At 42.8% G+C, this 19,524-nt stretch overlaps 1 protein-coding gene across 11 annotated transcripts in view; it reads right to left on the reverse strand.

Moving 5' to 3' along the window:
• ITSN2 (intersectin 2) overlaps positions 1-19,524 on the reverse strand; it is an 81,202-nt gene that overhangs the window by 2,339 nt on the left and 59,339 nt on the right. For 10 of the 11 annotated variants that reach the window (XM_080587345.1, XM_080587351.1, XM_080587350.1 and 7 more), the window contains 10 exons: positions 6,721-6,842; positions 5,703-5,809; positions 4,920-5,103; positions 4,006-4,104; positions 3,670-3,837; positions 3,048-3,260; positions 1,799-1,920; positions 1,178-1,260; positions 936-1,019; positions 470-643 (listed from right to left, as the gene is read on the reverse strand). In XM_080587345.1, coding sequence (XP_080443471.1) covers positions 470-643; positions 936-1,019; positions 1,178-1,260; positions 1,799-1,920; positions 3,048-3,260; positions 3,670-3,837; positions 4,006-4,104; positions 4,920-5,103; positions 5,703-5,809; positions 6,721-6,842 — 1,356 coding nt within the window. Of the gene's footprint in view, positions 1-469; positions 644-935; positions 1,020-1,177; positions 1,261-1,798; positions 1,921-3,047; positions 3,261-3,669; positions 3,838-4,005; positions 4,105-4,919; positions 5,104-5,702; positions 5,810-6,720; positions 6,843-11,179; positions 14,813-19,524 lie in introns of those variants that run through there. The other variant, XM_080587344.1, reaches the window with a different exon arrangement.

Raw genomic sequence — 19,524 nt, forward strand, 5'->3', positions numbered from 1 at the left:
GTCAGCTCGGCTCAAGGCAGTACCTTGCAAATCAGCAGTAATTAACCCTGTGTCAGAGCCCTGAAGAAGCACTTAACCTTTTAAAGAAGACGAGAAGCTACAGACTGCCAAAAATGTGTTTAGTTTCCAAGAAAAAAAAAAGAAAGCTTATCAAGCTATTGCAGTGCAAATAAAACCTAACACGTTATTTTCAGGCACCACCTACAATGACAGAGAAAAACTTCTGCTTTCAGTTTCTATGTCTCCCCAGCTTGACAAAAAGTACTTCTGTTTCTGATACAAAAGCCAGAGCGGGATCAAATCTTGACTGTTGGGGCTATACAACCTTTTCAGTAATTAAGTATTTTTTTACACAACGTTTCTCAGAAAGCAAGTGTACCTATAGGCTTCTGGAACCACCGGTGAGGAACTGTGCATCCCAAGTCACAAAAACACACTCTTTTCCTAAAATAAATGTTCACACACTTACCATCGGGTGAGAATTGGTCCCTGTCAAACATGGTGATACACAGGACATCCTGATACAGGTCCTTAATGAAGAACTGGCAGTTGAAGTTCCACTTGGGGTTCAAGGTGTCCTGCATGGTCCTCGTTGTGTAGCTCTGAGAGCCCATGCTGATTTCACAGTACGGGTTGCTCTTCCCTAAACACAGAGGCAGCAATGAAATACCTCAGCAGTGCAGAAACCTCCCTCCCAGTCTGGAGGCAGCTTGCACACACATCTGTGCTGCTGTCCAGAAGATGTAGGGTTACCCTATCCCTAAATCCTAGAGCAGCACGGAGCTGTTTCTTCATTCGTTTCTCTGAAGCTAAATAATGGCTAATTTGTTCTGAAGCTGTGCCCGAAACCTGCGCAACGTTTCTCAAATCACCATGCTGCTCTCAGCGAACCTTGCCAGGCATTGCAGGACTCTGAGGTTACTGCCGGCACTCACCATTGGGCTTACAGGCCTTTAACTCCGTTGCTTCAATCACGTGCACCATCAAGCGTCCTATTCCTGAGGTCTTCTGTGAGCGAGCTGGGAATGACAAGTCAGAAATAAATGGATTGATTGTAACCAGAAAAATGCAATGGATCTGGGGATCCATGAGACCCCACACAGGCACTGGGGCATCCTCCAGAACAGGCTTTGTGCCGGCGTTTGTCGGGGGTAAGAGGGGGATAGGAACTCGGTACCTTGATAAGCCTTTTCACGTTTCTTCTTCTCAGTCTCGATGTACTGTTCTGATGCTGCTTTGATTTTCTGGACCCAGGCAGTACTGCAAAGAGCAATCCCTATAGTGAGCGTTGTACCACAGGCAGGGAACTCCTCATCATTGGTGACTTTACCCCAACCTCTTTTGCCATTTTTCCCCCACTGGATTTCAGAGGCATCGCAAGTCAAGTTAATTCAAGGACTAAAGCTACAGAGGTTTTGGATTCAGTCTTATGCCACATTTCTATATCAGCCTAAATAAATGAAATTGGAACTGCTGTTTTATTAAAGTCTGCTGGGTCACATCAAAGACTGACTAGGACTGGGGAAAAGTTTTATGGGATGTGGGACTTTGCAGTCCTAAGCTATTCTATCCAGCTAGGAGCAGTAGGTGTGAACCTGGATTCCACTGCGAGAGCTGCCACACAAGCAGAACAAAGTGAAAGAAAGCTTGTAATTCAAATGAGAGTCTGAGGAATTTCATGTCCTGACTGGGAGGCTGAACCCTGTTCCGTGAGCTCGGAGCCTCCTGTCTGTTCACTGGAAACAGCCTCAGCCACGTTCAGAAAGGTTCATCTCACACCTGCATGTGCACTACTCACCGCTCGTTAATGTTGTCAGTTTTAAGTGTGTAAACTCTGTCGATGTGCGATATGTGGAAAACTGGCTCATCGCTTGAAGGATCTGTGGGCAATTTCACGAGGACTTCATTAAGGAAGACAGGCTGAAAGGAAAGCAAACATCAGTGTAGCAGTGTCACCCTGGCAGTAAGCAGAAACTTGACAAGAATATTTAAATACACGGTTTTCCTGGAGGAAGTATTGAAGTTGACACAGGAAGAACAGCCAGATGATGATTACCATAAAAGGATGCAACAAAGGACTGAGAAAAAACTACTCTGTCAGTAAGCCCCATGCTGTCCTCCTAGCTTTGGAGCTCTGTGAAAGGGGCAAGACTGTAAGCAGAGATGTAGTGTGGGGCTGGAAATCCTGCCTGTGTAGAGTAATTTTCCAGGATCCCTGTCTGAAAGCAGCCCCAATACTGAACTTTATCTCCCCAGCTCCAAAATGTTGAGTACACTGACCAGTGAGCAGGTGCTATGTGGACACAGAGACTGAAGTTCTAAAAACTTGGCTCATGCCACTGTTTGGAGTCCTAAACAAATGGGAATACTTTATAAAGGCATGAGCACACTGTGCCTTCTGCTTTTTTTTGGCCAACCTCTTTTCAGTGGTTTGTGGGGACAGGACAAGGGGCAATGGCCACAAAATGTATCACAGGAAGTTCCACACCAACATGCGAAAGAACTTCTTCATGGTGAGGGTGACAGAGCACTGGAACAGGCTGCCCAGGGAGGTTGTGGAGTCTCCTTCTCTGGAGATATTCAAGGCCCGTCTGGACGCCTACCTGGGCAGCGTGCTCTAAGGAACCTGCTTTGGTGGGGGGTTGGACCCGATGATCTTTCAAGGTCCCTTCCAACCCCTACAATTCTGTGATTCTGTGAAGTATTTTCTTGTGCGTACAAGGACTTTCACAAACTTAAGTTAAGGCTTCTATTTCTGAACATGGCACTTAGCTCCTCAGCAGCAGTGTAGACACAATACTATTTCTGCTCCTTCAGCACAAAGTGGAAGGAAGCGTTCATTCAACCAAGACAAAGAAGCCCATCCTTTTCAGGGGACTAAACCAAATGACATTTGCATGTTCTGTCTGCCAGTACACGCCTGTGTGACAGCAAAAGGTCAGACAGACAGGGCCAGACGGTGAATCCCGGCAGACAAAACAGCATTCCTCAGGAGCAGCGAGGTCCCACCGTATCAATGTGACCACAGGGCATCTTATCTCACTCACCATTTTGTACATTTTGAACTGGGAGTTGGATTTGGGGCTGAACAGTTTATCGGAGCCAGAAGAGACAAATTGTTTCACCATGTAGGTAAGCAGCAGGAAGTCGTTGAAAAGGAAGCCGTACAGCTCCTTGCTGCTCTTCGCCTTGTAGAGCTTGCCACTGTGCAGGAGTTTCCGTGGTCCCAAGCAGTTCGTGAGGGAATTGAAAACTGGTTGCTACGAGAGAAAAAAATCCGTTAGCAGCAGCAAGTTAACACAGGCATCAGTCCCTGCTCCTCCTCGAAGACTGCTCAAACTGCTCAAAATCCTCTTCTCTTTTGAAAAATGAAGGTAGAGTTAAGAAGAGCTCCCAGAGTCACGAGTTGTTCTGTTCATTTAGCTGTCTAAATGGTGTTAGTTTTATGCTGGTAAACGGAGGGTTCTCTACTGCCAAAATCGGGCACAAACAATGGGGGCTCATTGTATTACGGCTGCAAGCAGAATTTAATAAAAGCTTCTCTGCCAAGAGATCAACAGTGGATCATGTTCCAATAACGGATACGTGCAAGCGCTCCCATTTCACCCCCATGTCCCTTCCAAAATGAACAGCAAAAGCCCCTCCCGCACAGCGCAGTGGTGCAGCTACCTCAGCAAGACCTTCGCACTGGACATGGGACTGGATCCATTCCAGCCTGTCCGAGTTCTCCTTCTCACGCACCCCTTCGTTAACCTGAGAACACAGCTCCTCCGCACGCTCCAAGGCAAGCTTGAGGTTACTGTGGTCTGGGTGATTTTCTGGAGTATTCTCTAGAATCTGGTGCAGAAAAAACGGGAGAAACCAAGACAAAAAGAGATATAAGCAAAGGAACTATTTCTCCTCACTCTCAGAGAAATCCCTGTAAAGGAATAATGCTTTTTTACTCTTGCTTTAGAGGCCAAAATCAAAAGCATTCTCCTCCAAGGCTTCACTTCGGGTACTCACACTCTTTATAAGCAGAGGATAGCGCGTTATTCTTTGCATCGGCTTCAGGAGGAAACTGGAGAGGGGCATTCCTTTGCAGCGAGGGTCCAGGGCGAGTTTCTAGGGTGCGATCCAGAGATTTAACAGAGACATTGCATTACTCATCAAGGAACAGTTCCTCCACTGCACTCAAAATAGTCTGATCAGATTTATTTTTTTCAGGCATTCCAAGAAATCTTAGATTTTTAGGTTAACAAACAGCACAGTTCACCTGCATCTAGAACAAACAGGAAAGCCGGCGCTGTCATTGTGCTCAGGTGCTTTGCCAGAATAAGCTGTGGCATCATTGTTCACGTGGAGTCCTGACATTCAAAACCATTCTAGCTTTTATTTTGACATAACATGCCCCACTCAGGTTGAAAAAACAAACCACAAAGCAATGACAGAACCAAAAGCCTGATGTCAAAGGTTCTAGCATTTCTCCTTTAAAACCTCCTTTTTCTCTCTTCAAAGCCCCGGCATCAGCTGCAACACGGCAGCAATTATTTATTTCTATATTTTTTACACTGCAGCCCCACCATTCAGACACCCTGCACACACCCCACTGGTTTGCAAGTCGCATGATGTGTTTGGGACAGCAGCTTTCTTGCTGTAACTCTGCAGACTCCTTCGACCACATATATTTTGGGAAGGTACTGGCACTGGCACTTTGTAAGGTTAACCAGTACACTGAAGGAACGAGTGGCAGAAAGGCAAATGGAGTAATGCACTCACTAAAGACATACAAAAAGCACACACTGTGTTATTCATGGAAGGTTCTTGCCTATTTTTGCACGATTTTGCTTCTCTGGGTTATTTCGATCTGGTTGCTGCTGGTTAGACAGGTTTCTGTCGTTGAGGAAAGGAGAAGGTACGAAAGCTGCTGAACAAGATACCTTTAAGTAGTCTTTGAAATCAGCATCTTCATCAGTTTTCTGCTGCAGCAACGAAGCCCCGTTAAGTTGGCAGCTGCAGAACCGAATGTAGGCCTGCATGTGGGAGAGTTCTGCTGCCAGGATGTCCCCAATCATCTGCACGGGCATTTTTTCCCCTCCTGTTTTCTTACGCACTCGCAAGGCTCTGAAGAGAAAAGAAATCACCATCCAACATTGCTGCGAGGCCTAAATCAAAATTCTTACAACATGCATCCGCGAAAGGACGCGAGCCTCAGAAGTTCAGGCTGCAGGAAGTTCAGCGTGGCCTGAAAGATGCCCGACAGGGTCTGTGTGACCGAGACACTCCTTTGAGGTTTCCGGGACAATAGCTGTCAGTTGCTGTGTTCAAGCACCATCCCACTACAATACATTGTTAGCCACTTGGTCTCTCCAAAGATTATTTTTAGAGAACAGAAGGTGGCTTTGCAGAAAGCTGGGGAGAACACCTCCCATGCTCACTGTTTTCTGCAGGGCTCTGTTTCTAAGATACTACAGTAAATGTGCATCGGTTCTTGCTGTTTATTCCTGCTTCTCTCTTGTAACAGTTTGTTCTTTCTGAGATGCTCTGAATGCCTTTAGCTGTTCTGAATGCACACATACACAGCAAATAATCAGCAAGGACAGAAATATTTAGTGTAAAACCAGAAACGTCCTGAGGGAAGGAATAAGAGGATAAAGGGGAAGAAGAAAACATAAAAGGTTAAGTGAATTCTTACTTTACAAGACAAAAATGTAAGTACTCACTTCAGTAACTTTGTATTTGACATGATGAGTTCCTTCCAGTTAACAAAGATCAGCCCCATTTCCCCTTCCGTGAGACAGCCTGAATCAGCCATTGGTTTCTGGAAAACCTGTGGTCAAAAAAATCATACAGGTGAGCAATTCTCCAGAGACAAAACCACCCAGTCTCCTCTCATTTAGATTAGCAGCGATTTTGCTTTTTTATGAATGCTCAGTGTCCAACATCTCCACAGAAGTTAAAAGCAATTCCTCTCCGGCTCTTGTGACAGCCGTGCCTGTTTTTCCTACTCGTGTGATCTCATTCTGACAGGGGCATCACCACTGGTGAAGCTGGGACAAGCGCTGACCCGCAGGCTGACCATGCAGCCAAAGAGCATTCCTGCGATTCCAGAGTCAAACGCTGCACAAACTGCACTCACACATCGCACCTGTCCCATGCCCAAAGCGGTCGCAGTTAACTAGTACGTAGAGCTACCCCTTCCTTCAGGGACCCTCTGCGTAGTACCTCTGGATACCAGAACACCTGTGTAATTCACTCTATTTTAAGGTTTAACACTTCACCAGTTACTTTGTGTAGAAAGACCAAGTTAGACTCCCAAGACCTTCCAATGATGGCCAGTTAGTGTCCCACCTAGCAAGGCAGTCCTGCTTCTAGAAATAAAGTCAGAGACAAAGGCAGATGATCAACTTTTACAGTACTTACAGAGTTTGTCATGAGCCTGTGCAGCTTTGCCAGACAACCCATCAACCTTTGCCCATCATCTTTACACTGAGCATTGCCCCAGACTCTTAAGAACAGGGTTTGGAAAATCCTACAATCCTTGTAAAGCAATGTCTTTCACAACGTGACTTTTATCCTGTCGGATGACCGCGTAACGTTCTCTAGAAAAGGAGGTGTTCACACAGCATCACTTTCTTCTTTTAGCATTTCCCACTGCCTAAGGATCTCTTTTACTGCTGCTATTCTGTAGGACCAAGGTGGTGTTTTTCCAACCACGTTTTCACGTGCAGGATATCTCACCTCTAAGACAAGCTGAAGGTCGTCCATATACCTTTCTTCCGTCTGGATGAGTTCGTGAATGTAGCCCTGTCTTTTCCTCTCTATGGGTTGCATAGTATCAAGGCTTTGAAGATCAGCACACCCTACAAGAAGCAAGCCAGGAGTTTAGACCCCACTCAAGCCATCAGATCTGATGATTTAACAAAGTTGCATGTTGCATCAACATACACCAGCCCACGACTCAGACTGTACACACAGCTCTTCTTTTTTGGGTTTCAATAGCTAGGAAACCACGGTGTAGTGATTGGCCCCCTCCCCTCTTTGTGCCAGTTTTCAGTCTGTCACCTTTTTATTTCTTCAAGCATCCCTTTACGTTGTACTGCGATGCAAATATGAATTCCTGACTTCCTGTAACTCCATTTTTTTTCCCATCTCTTCTCTTTTTCTGCAATTCTGTTTTCAAAACTGTGATTTCTCTTACCTTACACAATGTCTGTTGTGAGACGAAGTCATCCAGAACGTGTCTGGTATTAGTTCATGACATTACACCTTTAATCTCCACCCCATTTCTAAAACACGCTGCCTTGGTTATTAATTTACTCTACAAACCACCAGCATAAGTTTGCAAACATATAATGCAAAATTTATAGTTGCACAAACCTCAGAGTTGCACAACTTTTTTCTAGTTTAGAAACCAAATGAGCCAGGGATACGTTGAATTATTTTTATGCATTAAGTATAAATAATAAAAATCATGCAGAGGAACACAGAGAAATCCAATGACACAAAACCCAAGTTTTCTGTGCTAACATGCAGACCCTACAGCTTCATTCTTTCTCTCTTCATTGCACATGTTAGTAAACACGACAGCAGTGCTTGAAATTTAGTAACTGAAATGAAAACTGGTGAAAACAAAGTCAAAGTGGTGAATATATTTAGACGGGTAAAGGAGAGTATGTGAAGTTGAACTGATCCATCTGTTGGCCATCGCGTGCTAGCAGATTACTGCAATGTAACAGGGGGAAAAAAAGAACCAATCACAGAGTATTTAAGGATATATATCTCTCATTTGATGTGGCTGCATCAGATTTGGATGAAATTTAAACTGGATTATGTAGAATAACAGAAAGAACGTTGCAGCAACTCTTTTAGACCAGGCATTTCTACAGGAACGACGACTCTGACAGTTTACAGGTATGGAGAAAGGCAGCGCGACCTACAGCCCCAAGGGTGTCTCCCCTGTCACCCTAACGCACCCAGGGCATTAGAATGTGGCTTCATTCTGCTTGCTGCCAATTTATAGACTTGCCTGTGGGAAGACCGCTCTAAACAATGACATGAAAATAAATAAATAATACATTTGTAAAAAAGAAAAGGAAAAAAGGCCAAAAAACGGGGAGTATTTGGCTAAACTTGATGTGACGGTGGCCTAATGTGAACTTCCAGATTTGTGTCCTTCCTGTTGGGTTGGCACCAAGCTGCTTGGAAGCAGCAGCATCCTTCAGCAAAAAAGACGGCCACACTGGAGAAACGCTTGTCAGATGAAGTTTTAGGAAACCATTCAGAGTATTTTAATGGGGAAACCCTTGGGGCAACACAAAGGAGTACAACAGTAAAGACAACAGCTAGATTTAAAATGAGGGCTTTTCAGTTCTGCCATGTACCCTCCAGAAGGATCACGAATCTTAAGCTTTCGAACAAGGACTGAAAAAATACTACTTTTTATGAAGGGATCTGGGATTTCAGCTCTTCCAACTGTGGAGAACACTGCTTTCAGACTTAATTATTTCCAAAGATAAAATCCAGCCACAATTAGAAGAGATAAGGGAGTAAAGTTATCGATCAAACTGATTCCTATGATCTCATCATCCATGAGTTTTTCCTTTGGTCAACCCGTGCTACTTCTGGATTCTAGTGTCATTCTTTAGCGTGTGCAGAACCGAATTTAAGCCCAGCTAAGTGGTTCTGAGTGTTCCTACGACTGGCAAGTCCTAATTTTAAGCCTGTCACGTCCTTGCACAGTAGCCAGACTTTATTTGCCCAGACTTAGACATTAGATGTCAGCAAGACCACGTGGTTCTTTCTTCTACTGCGAGGTACAGTCCTACAACCAGGGCAGCAAAGGACTAAAGCTCCTGTTGCTGTTTGCTTGTATCACAACTGTCTGAACCACCCACACTCTTGGATTTGTGTCTGTCTCCTGCTAAGTCAAGTTGAAGCAAACTCTGGGAGGCAAACACGCCTTTTATATGCACCTAAAATAATCTGATTTATAAAGCTCGTTGTCAGGTACAAAATCACAGTTCACTTAATTGGCCCCTGTACTAACCTTGCATTTGGACCGTCAGCTTTTGGGATCACTGGGTGAATGCTCTTCTACATTTACACCAGTCAAAAAGCTCTGGGTTTTGATGGCTCTGATGATAGTGGCATAAAAACACAGCCTGGAATTCATACATCTGCTTTTAGAAGGCAAATTTAGGCCTTTGGATCTGAAGGGAAGACAGGTGAATGAGGGAATACAGCGATGTGCCTGACACACTTGCCAACCTTTCTCCAAAGTGGCCGCAGCAACCCCTTGGCTCACTGGTGCAGCAAGGGTGGGCCTGCAGCTCTACCCGCTCTCCTCCCACGTTCCTGTTCCCTCGTTTCCCTGCATCACTGCTGGCACTTAGCTGCCTGCCAGCTCACACCCTGGCAGAAAAGGAATCCTGAGGGAGAAAAGGAAAACAGTAGTTTTCTGCTAGTTTAGTAGCCAGGAATGCGCGTGGAAGCAAGAGGACCGCCCTTTTTTTGGCAGCAGAAAGCTGTTGCCTTGGTTTTGCCTTGTGAAGCTTCGTCCCAAGCTCCCCATACAGCTTGTAAAAGCAGCGGCACTTTTGGAGAGCCTGCGGAGGGGAACACAGCTGCCCACGCTGCGGGCTGACCTCGCTCTGCTGACTGGATAAGAAGTTTACGTTACCTTTGGAGGGCGATCCAGCCTGCCTCGTCCACCGAGAGCAGCGCCAGGCTGTTCAAAGAAGCCTCCCTCCCTCCTGAGAATGACGTCTAGCGAAGCCAGTGGTGCCAGGCTGGTACCTTTGAAACTTGGGACATACCAACAGAGCAATGCCTACCACGGCTGTGGCACCTTTCGTGTTAAATCCTGCTCTCCAAGATGTGGAAGCAGCTGTCTTGCAGCGGCAGGGGAGAACAAGCTGGAGAGTTTATAAACAGGAAATCCCAGTCTCTAAACTTATGTTTAATATTACACTTCCCTCTCCAAATATACCTGAACAAGAAATACTTTCTTGCTACTAACTTAGTTAACCCTGCTTGGAAAGCTAGAGTTTCATAGTCAAAAGATGTTCTATCCTGCATGAGATTCAAACACTTGAAAACCAGGGGCAGAGGGGACCTTTCAAATTACCGACATATTCTGGACTTGAGGTAAGTTCTAGGGGAAGAATGACACTTTCTGAAAAAATCCTTCTGTGAAAGACAGATGAACAAGATCTATCACCATTTCAAAAAAATATATCATTTTTTTCCTTTGTTCAAAAAGGGGAAGTGAATTTAAATTCTTTACTTAAAGCCACTTCCAAAGAATTGAGGTAAAAACCAGACGGTCACAAAGCTCTCAAAGGCGCCCAGATTTGCCTAGGCACCACATGCTTTGCCCGCTTCCCCAACAAAGCTGCCCACTCAATGAACAATGAAAAAACACATTTAAAAAATGACAGCTTTGGAAAGACATCTTGAGCCTCAAACATGAGCTCAAGCACCTTCCCTCAAGGATCTGTCTATACCTAAGCAAGCCCAGAGACATCACAGCCAGGTCTTTTAGTGAGGACAATTTAGAGGCAGATGTGGCCTACTTTAATAAACTCTGTTTGTAAGGAGATAGCTTGGATTAAGATTTGTGGATTTTTTGGTTTTGAGGGTTTGTTTTTTAGCTCAAACCAGTTGGTAAGGATGGATAAAGCAGATAAGGCTTTTGTTTTTTGTGTTAACCTGCCTCTGTTTTCCAAGGCTACTGTAGAAAGAGCACATCTCAGCATGGAGCAGCATTAAAGGAGCCCCTTCACTACAGCCAGAGAACAGACTGATGGTGTCGGGGAATATCTCTCACTCCCAGCTCTGCTGGCACACCGAGAGGCTATTCGGTTTGCAGCGTACTCCTGTCACTGCCTGTAGCTGTCAGTAGCCTCTGTGCCTCCTGGAACCTGTGAAAGGAACTAATCCAGCAAATTTGAAAAGGTTGGTTTCCATCAGGCCCCAGGAAACATAATCAGAGTTGTATCCAACCTCCCCTAATCACTATGTGCAGTTTACTCTCTCCACTACAAAAGAAGAAATTAATGATTCAATGTGCAAGAGGTAAAAAGCACAACTAAGTTGCTGTGTCACAGACCCAGGTAACATAATGCTTGTCCCAACTATTCAGGCGGGAAAAAAAACCTCCCCAGGTGAACAAAAAAACCACAACAGACAAACTAGATCCTTTTATGCGTCCCTTTAATAAAGTACATTTGCATAGTTATCTTACAACTTTGTTTGAAAACAAAGATGAACAATTGCCTCATGCTAAGCACAGCCTGCGTTTGCATGTCTGAACAACCATCCCCACACGTTAATACTCTAGCTTGAAGAGAACAACAAAAGGTAATTTTAAGGCAGCACACACCATTAAGTAGCAGTTTATTAGTTCATTACATCGAAGTAGCATTACCCTGCAGCAGCTCCCAACACGACTACAGGCCAAGGTTCGCCAGCGTTCCTACGAGCAGACTTATGTACAGGTGTTTTACCCCGACCCCAAAGCATCGCACGGGGATACGATCTGACAAAGCACTGAGGTGGGACACATGGTCATCGACTGGTAGGACATGTTTTGACTGTTAGCGTGCAACTTTGTGGTGGAGCTTTATGCCTCCTGTGCTCCTAACTACGACACTAGTAAGGACTACGTTAGCGCAGCGCTCTGCTTTCACACTGACTACTCACACACCCAGACCTGCACCGGGTCTCGGTGGTTGCGCAAGACTTTCCTGCACAGATCTAATCGCTGAGCGGGAACTCAGCTTTGGAAATCAAGCTTTGAAAACTAAGCTTTTGTAGGTTTTAATGCAAACCAGACAATTACAAAATTAGGAAGCGCTTCAGTCCTTGTTCTTGTGCACTTAGAGCATCGTTTGCATTCTCACCCCCAGTTACACAACGGCTCCCATTCTCTGCTGGCCCGTAGGAAACGGCATTAAGCCAGTGCTATGCTGCAGGCAATGTCATATTTTGTTTCGGTTTTAACATCTTGTGGCTGTGAGCAGCACTTAGACTCTCAGGCCTTCAGGGAGGACTGTCAATTCAAGAAATATCCCTAGCCTTCACCCTGTCCTTAGCTGAACTGTCTTCACCCAAATCCAGGATGAGCACTTCAACGCCAGTTTTACTTGGCTGGCTGGGACAATCCTTGAACCTCACTCCAGGGTCATTTATCAATGACAGAGTGGGTTACACACAATCAGCAAAGACTGGACACTTTAAAATCAAAAAATCTGATTTAAATACAGCTTCCATTAGCTGCACCTCTTTGCTGATAGAGAAGATTATTTTAAAATCCTGCAGTACATACATCCTCAGCATAGCCTTTCCTACTGACAGCCTGATACAGCTGTGCGATTCTTTCTGCACCAGCACGTGACAGGAGAGCACAGCTCTCAGGTGATTGTGCTTGACCTGTATTAGGCAGACTTCTGAAAAGAGAAATACCAATGGCAGGGACATTATCTCTTTCAATCAGCATTATTATTAAGTCTATTATTATTATTACCATTGTCATTACAGAATTTAGACCATACTCAAGTAACACTGAAATATCAGAAGGTAACTGTGAAAGCCCAAAAGGCTTCATCACAATACTCATCAGTTCAAACTGAGGGGCAGCTGTTGCAATAATTAGTAACACTCATATCTACATACCCAACGACAGGGCTACTTGTGTGAAACTGTACTTGATGCTACCCTAATCTCCAACTGTACCATTAAAATTGGGTAGAATGACAGTTGTTTTTGGAAAGTGCCATGGTATTATTTTGTAAATCATCCCAGATAGGATGTGAAATTGTTTTTCTTTTTCCAAAATCAATGAGTAGCAATTCGGCATTCCAGGAAAACTGACATTGAACATTTGGGATGTCAGCTTAGCTTAAATCCCACAGGTTCACAGTGCCTCTTAGAAATGGGATAATTCATAAGATCACCTAATTCTCAGACTAACACGAGTGTCTGACTGCTTGACGCCACTGGTGTAGCACAACAAAGTTTGGTCTGCGTTAAACAGACCTTCAAAACCAGAAATTAAGAGAAGGCAATTCAGAGTGATTAGCGTATTTTAGCAGAAATATTTAAAAATGTAGTTTCAAAAGGAAAACAAGTCAGCTAGAATACTGGAGAAATTATCTAGCACATTATTTGCCTACAATAACATTTCATTCTATGACAAAATACTGGTTTAGACAAAATACATCCAGAATAAAAATCCATTTGTAGTTTTATGTAGGCACATTGCTGTAGTCTGTATTGCACAAAAGATATACCTCTGACTTAAAGGGCACATATACATCATTTGATAAAGTATATTAAATATGTAACATTCCGCTTTTTCTATAGAAATTTCGGAGAAAGGCTTTTAAATCTCTGCAATTTGACTAACCTTTTCCTGATAGTACCTTCACAACATTCATATATATATAAATATAGTAAACATACAGTGGTTTGTAAACATTTCTGATTGCATAAGTGACCTTTACTGTTTTGTTACCAAGTTCAGGAAACCTACTAAATTAAATACTGTGTTGACTAGATCTCTCCTGTTGTTACAGGATCAAAGAACTATTTCATCAGATGAGTAGTCTGCTATTGATTGATTAATCCTTTCATTGAAAGGGATATCAGGCTTATAGTCCTGAAGTCCCATTTCCTCTCTCTCCCCATCCTAATAAAACGTGGGCACCTTTACTGCATTGTATCGCTAGCGTGCCGTAACTGTACCTTCAAGGAGCACTTTGTAGATGAGGAATATAGGTCCATTTTTAAACCAAAATTCTCTGCCTTCAGCTCCAGGTGTCTGTTAGTGTTTCTCTTCTGACAACAACTCTTTACCAAGGCTGCCTATGTATTAGGCTGCTATTTATTTACCAAATAGAGAGCAGCAGCTTTCAGCTGGTACTTTAAGTCACTGAAGACTGTAGCAAGATAAAAACACCACTCAGTATCGTAACTATTTAATGAAAAAAAGGAGCAGGGCAAGGGTCTAGTAGCACAGAGGCTGTACAAGTACTTACTGCACTAACTAGTACACATTCACTATCTGCTAAAACTGAATCAAGGAAGGAGGTTGTTTAGGGGTACAACTTATCAAGCCAAAACAACCTGAATTCCTGCTATAGGACTACTGTGAAGGAAGAAAAAAAAAAAGCATCTTCCATTCTATGCTTAATATTTCTTCCCCAGTAAAAAGGGTATTAAAGGCTGGACTGCACCAGATCTAAATCTTAGATCGTGTAGCATGTTTGTAATCACAGTGACCACCAGCAGTACAGACAGGTAGGGTTTAGTTTCTGGATGAGCCTTATGGGCTGTCATTTTAAAAGCTCAATATGTAGAAGATTAAATCAAATCCATTAGAACAGTAATCAGCGAACATTTTAATTCTGCAAAGTATGTACATTACAACATTAAAAGAACACAACTGCCCATTCAAAACAGCTCAGATAAACTGTGCAAATAGTGGGTCTTTGTGTGTCTGCAATCCCACCATGCAAATGATAACTTGATATGCATGCTAATGATCTAGGATTATCAATGCCAAAGAAAAATGCTAAAGGAAACAAGAATGAACAGCAGTGAAAGCCACACAAAGACCCACTATCCTTTCTCCTTTTACAAATCAACTGTAAATGTTATAAGAAAACCCACAAAAACCTAATTTCTTGACTGCATCTAACATTCAAACGAAGCAAAAGGATTGTTTCAGAGATTTTTGAGCAGGGCTGGCCACCCTGCCTCCACGCTACAGTCAAACTTGGATAGTGGGTCTCTGAGGTGCTTTCACACTGGAAGACAACATTGGGTCCTAAAAAAAACAAAAAAAAATGAAGGATAAAATGAACATAAATTTGAAGAGTGAAACATATGAGTTCTATGGACAGACAGAACAACACCACAAAGGTCAGAAAGGAATGGCTAACACTCAGCTTTCTGAAAACAGGCATAACGTGCTTCTACTCTTGCAATTTGATATTTATAAACACACTCAGCGTTAAGTACTTTCGACCAGCCATCACTGACTCAAAACCACTGCAGTTGACTCACTTTTCTTCTCAAGGAAGACTTCTGTTATGTAGATTTAACACACAAGGTCAAGCCCTAGGTTATTTTTAAAAGGCAATGGCAAAATTCCCTGAGATTTCAACAAAGCCAGGATTTCTCCTGAAAAACTTGTAATAAGGCATTAGAAAAGCAGATAGAAAGTCAACTTGTAAAGAAAAGCCTCAGTGCTATTCATATTGGCACATAAATATTAACCTGTTCAGCTCTGTTCAAAGCCTGAAATGACCTAAAACCTTGTCTCTGGTAAGTATTTGCCCAGGAAGTCCCCCACCACTTCACATTCCCGTCAGAAACCAAGGGCTCTACATGGTCTACAAGAGGCACTGCTGCGTCAGGGCAAAGGCAGGTGTAGTGCACATCCTGTGGGAGGAGTGGTGCAGGCCTCAGGCGTTCAACCTGGAAGCTTTAACAAACCTGATCGATTTACCAATTCTTTTTAGAAACACTAAACAACAGCATTACTATACCTTAAGGGACTGATTTCCTATTTGCTCCCTGGTAAAAGGGATAAATGTTCTGGAGCTGTTGAACTAAATCTTAGAATACGTTCTTAGCCTTCATGTGTTAAGAAGTGAACGTAGACCTGCAACATGCAATACTTCAAAGCCAGTGGTATCACAACCCCTTACTTCATAGCCGAAAAGAGAAGTTACTGCGCAGGAACGTTGAGTGCTTCCAGAGCATTGTCCATCTACAGGCACAGAAACGCACCTGCCCCAAGTATGTCGGTGCACAAGTTGTTTTTTCGGTGCAAACACCCTTGAAAATGAGTCAGCTTCACTATTTAGACAATGGTGAACAGAAATTATGATCTTTCATGCATAGAAATAAGCTTCTGGAAAGACAGGAGTTGGTGAAAGGACAGGACTTGCCTCATTTCTCTAACGTGTCTCATGTACAAGTAAGGCTCGGGGAGGGAAAAATTAGGTAGATCCACTGGTATTACTAAAACCACGAAGTGCGTTGCTAAGGAAATTCACACTGTTGTCATACGCATGTCAAGAGCAGTCTAGGGAGAAAGAATCTGTTGTTCCCAGTGCTTCCAGTCTAACCCTCTTTGCCCAAGGCCACTGCACTGACAGAAGGTACAGCAGTGAGATTTCGGGGGGGAAGGAGGTGCTCGTCAAGCAGCGGGGACTACCTGGAGCTCAGGTCTAAGCACCAGAAGGAATAATTTAGATGCCTGAGGAGCTTCAGCAGCACTGGCCTATGGAAAGGAAAAAGAGTGGACAGAAACAGGAACTATGCATGCATTAAAGCAGAAAGAACTGGTACATTTCAGTTCGATGAAAGAGAAATCTCAGAGACACCTCAGGTAAAAGGAGCTCCACTTAATGCTCTGCACACAGAGCACAGGCAGGTCTACCTGGCTGAGTTTTCCAGCTCTCAGCAAGAATGTCTCTGAGAGAACCAGCAGATCTCTGATACAAAAGACATCCAGCAACTAAGTATGCCAATGTAGCTGGACCACTTGTCTTGCCTCCATCTGAGGTGGATGAGGGGAGAAGGTCGCAGCTAAAGAAAATACAAGGAAAAGGCTCAGACTGGTCCGATGGACAAGATGACAAACTGAAAAAGCCAATATGTAAGAAGGGAACAAGTTCCTAAACCCAACTGTTTAAAGCAGATGAAGATTGTCTCAAGTGACAGAATTATCTCCAGATCAGACCAGGCCATCAGAAAGAGCTGTCAGGTGGTCAGCGCTCCCCACCTGCACCCCCTGGGAAGAGCAGGAGGAAAGCCTGGTAGACGCACCACACAGATACTGGCAACACACAAAAGATCTGACCCTCAATGGATGAGCGAGCACTCGAAGAAAAGAAAATAACAGATATTCCTGTAAGTAAATCTATAGCTATTCATGTTTTAAAACTTTCTGCACGTATTTATTTGCATCAGGATGATTTGGGGGCAAACATTAGAATAAGAGCTATTAAAATGTCATTAAAACCTGAGTAGCTCTAACCATCACCAAGGTCACTGAGAGCAAGACTCTCAGTGCTTTCTGTTCTGCAATTACCAAGACCTGGTTTGTATTAAGAGACCTGCTTACAGAACTGTGATATCCTTTTTTTTTCTTTTTTCTTGCAGACACCCCATGCCAGAGTGTACAGCTACAATGACAAGAAGAGTCATCCTGTCGGCATAGCTTATTCTGCTCAGAAAGCTATTTAAGCAACCGAAGAGAAGAATCATCTTGCTGAGCCAAGTTACTGCGTTGCTAGGGAAGTTTGCCATTACAGTTGTAAGTAAAAAAATCCAGGAAAGGCTCTGGGTACAAAGGTGGCCCATATAACGGAGTTTAGATTTGAGGGAAAAGTAGAATTTTCGTAAGCTACAAACCTATCTGAGTAAATCCTATCTGCCTGCTCCCGTTCACATATGATTACATTTGACTGTCTAGAAGAGACAGTAAGAAAAATTGGTATTTGTCAACAAAAGCATTACAATACTTAGGTTAAGAATTCTTTAACATATGAGAATACATTTTAAAAATTATACTGCTTTTTATCATATGTCTAAACTGGTCCCTAGAAGACCAAAGAAACACTTCTGTGGGATAGTTCCTTACCAATTTGTCAAGAACACCAGTAATAATTTCTGCACTACGTTTAAGTATAAGCATAAAAAAATTTTTAAAATATCCAAGGAAGTTTGAAAGGTCGGTCAGTACATATTTGATTATTTCTGTGGTTATTGAATGGTAGTGCTAGCTTACTGCTACCACAGCTTACTAGCTCAGACTTCACCCCATGTGGAAGCAGCCCAGCTGACGTGAGCCATCAGAGAAATCTGTGTAATGGCGTTTGCCTGATGCTGCACTTAAGCCATGTTGGTTTTGAGAGGGGTCTAGACAGAATACTGCTGTTTTTTTCCTGATGTTTCCAGATGCACTCATTTTAACACTAAAAAGAGTGACAAATTCTAGCACAAAACTGATTCACGAGTTGGCTTATTTGAAATACTCAGAGAATTTTTTGTTTAGATTTTCAACACATTCTTCATTCATCAATAGGCAAGTTTTCTTAATTAAGCATCAGCAGATCTGCTTCATAGACAAGACGACAACAACTTCTCAGAGAAACAGAACTGTAACAGCCAAGTACAGATGAGATCTGCTTTTTGCTGACTGCGACTGGCTGGCCTTGTCCATATACTTTCAAAGGACAACTCTCTTCACACAGCCACAATTTGATGTGGCTGGAAATATTTTTAATCCTCAACTTTGAAGTCTGAGAAAGAGTCTAATGACTTAACAAAAAACTAGAAAGATTATCACATCAAACGTTCCCATTAACCTTAATTTCATTGCCTGTCTGGATTTAGTCTATACTATTTCTTCCAAATTGAGATTTTGTCTACATGAAAAGAGAAAAAAACAGAGGAATATTTCAGTCATTTAGATACGCCTAATCAAAAGTACATTAGGTTCAATCTAAATGCAGAAGTTTTTGACATCTCAGCCACAGCAGTCAAAAGCATTTAAAATAAAACAAACAAAAACCCAACACATCAATGTGTTACCAAAAATGTTAGCACAGATGTAATTTAACTAAAAACCTCAAGAACGGTGCAACATTGTAGTTTGACCAGGTACCATAGCAAGCTACAGAGGGAAAATATTTCATCTTTCCAATCAAAGTTGTACCTCCAGTTTGGGAATTCTTCTCCAACAATACAGCTAAGCTAATCAAATCTTAAGTCCTACAGACTAGCTTTTAACCAGACTCAAGCAGACTTCCAGATGCACCTCTTTATATTGTGAAAAATACAAATGATGCTTAGGGAAAAACAGAAAGTGAAGGGAGGAGGCTTGGTATGTGAAAGGATCAACTTTTAGACCAAACCCAAGCGGTCTCCCAAAGCCGCTAATGTCACGGGCTGATCAAAAGTTGATTTAATCACAGTGCCCCAGGATGAAAAGCCAGGTGAGTAAGAACAGAGGTAATTTTCTCCGTGGAGAGGGGACAAAACAACAACAAAAAAAACAACAGAAAGGTGGGCAGGGGACCAGAAACATTTACTACGTTTGTGTGCAAAATTTGCTATGTTTGTGGTGTTTTTTTTTAATCCATTCTGTGGTTATTTTTACTGATTTGATAAATAGTTTAAATGTAAGTTAAAGTTGACTACAGGAGACACTTTTTTCATATTTTATAAAACTTGATGAAGTTCTACAACCAAGCATAATATACCTGCACTGACCCCCAGTCAGTGTAAGTTATCAAACATCAGCATCTTTAATGGAAGGTAATCACCTATCAAATCTAATATTTTAGCTCACCCTTGCACCCTTACTGTTACACACTGGCTGGTTGGTAATGTGATGGTTGTTTGTAGGTTAAATAGAAAGGTATTTAAAGCACTTAGAACTATAGTACGGTATTTAAAGAAAGACTTTTTAAAATACCAATAAATTCAGTCGATGCATGGAACTCTAAATTCCAAACACAA

Source organism: Anser brachyrhynchus (genome assembly GCF_964034855.1).
Source record: "Anser brachyrhynchus genome assembly, chromosome: 3".
NCBI classification, from domain to species: domain Eukaryota; kingdom Metazoa; phylum Chordata; class Aves; order Anseriformes; family Anatidae; genus Anser; species Anser brachyrhynchus.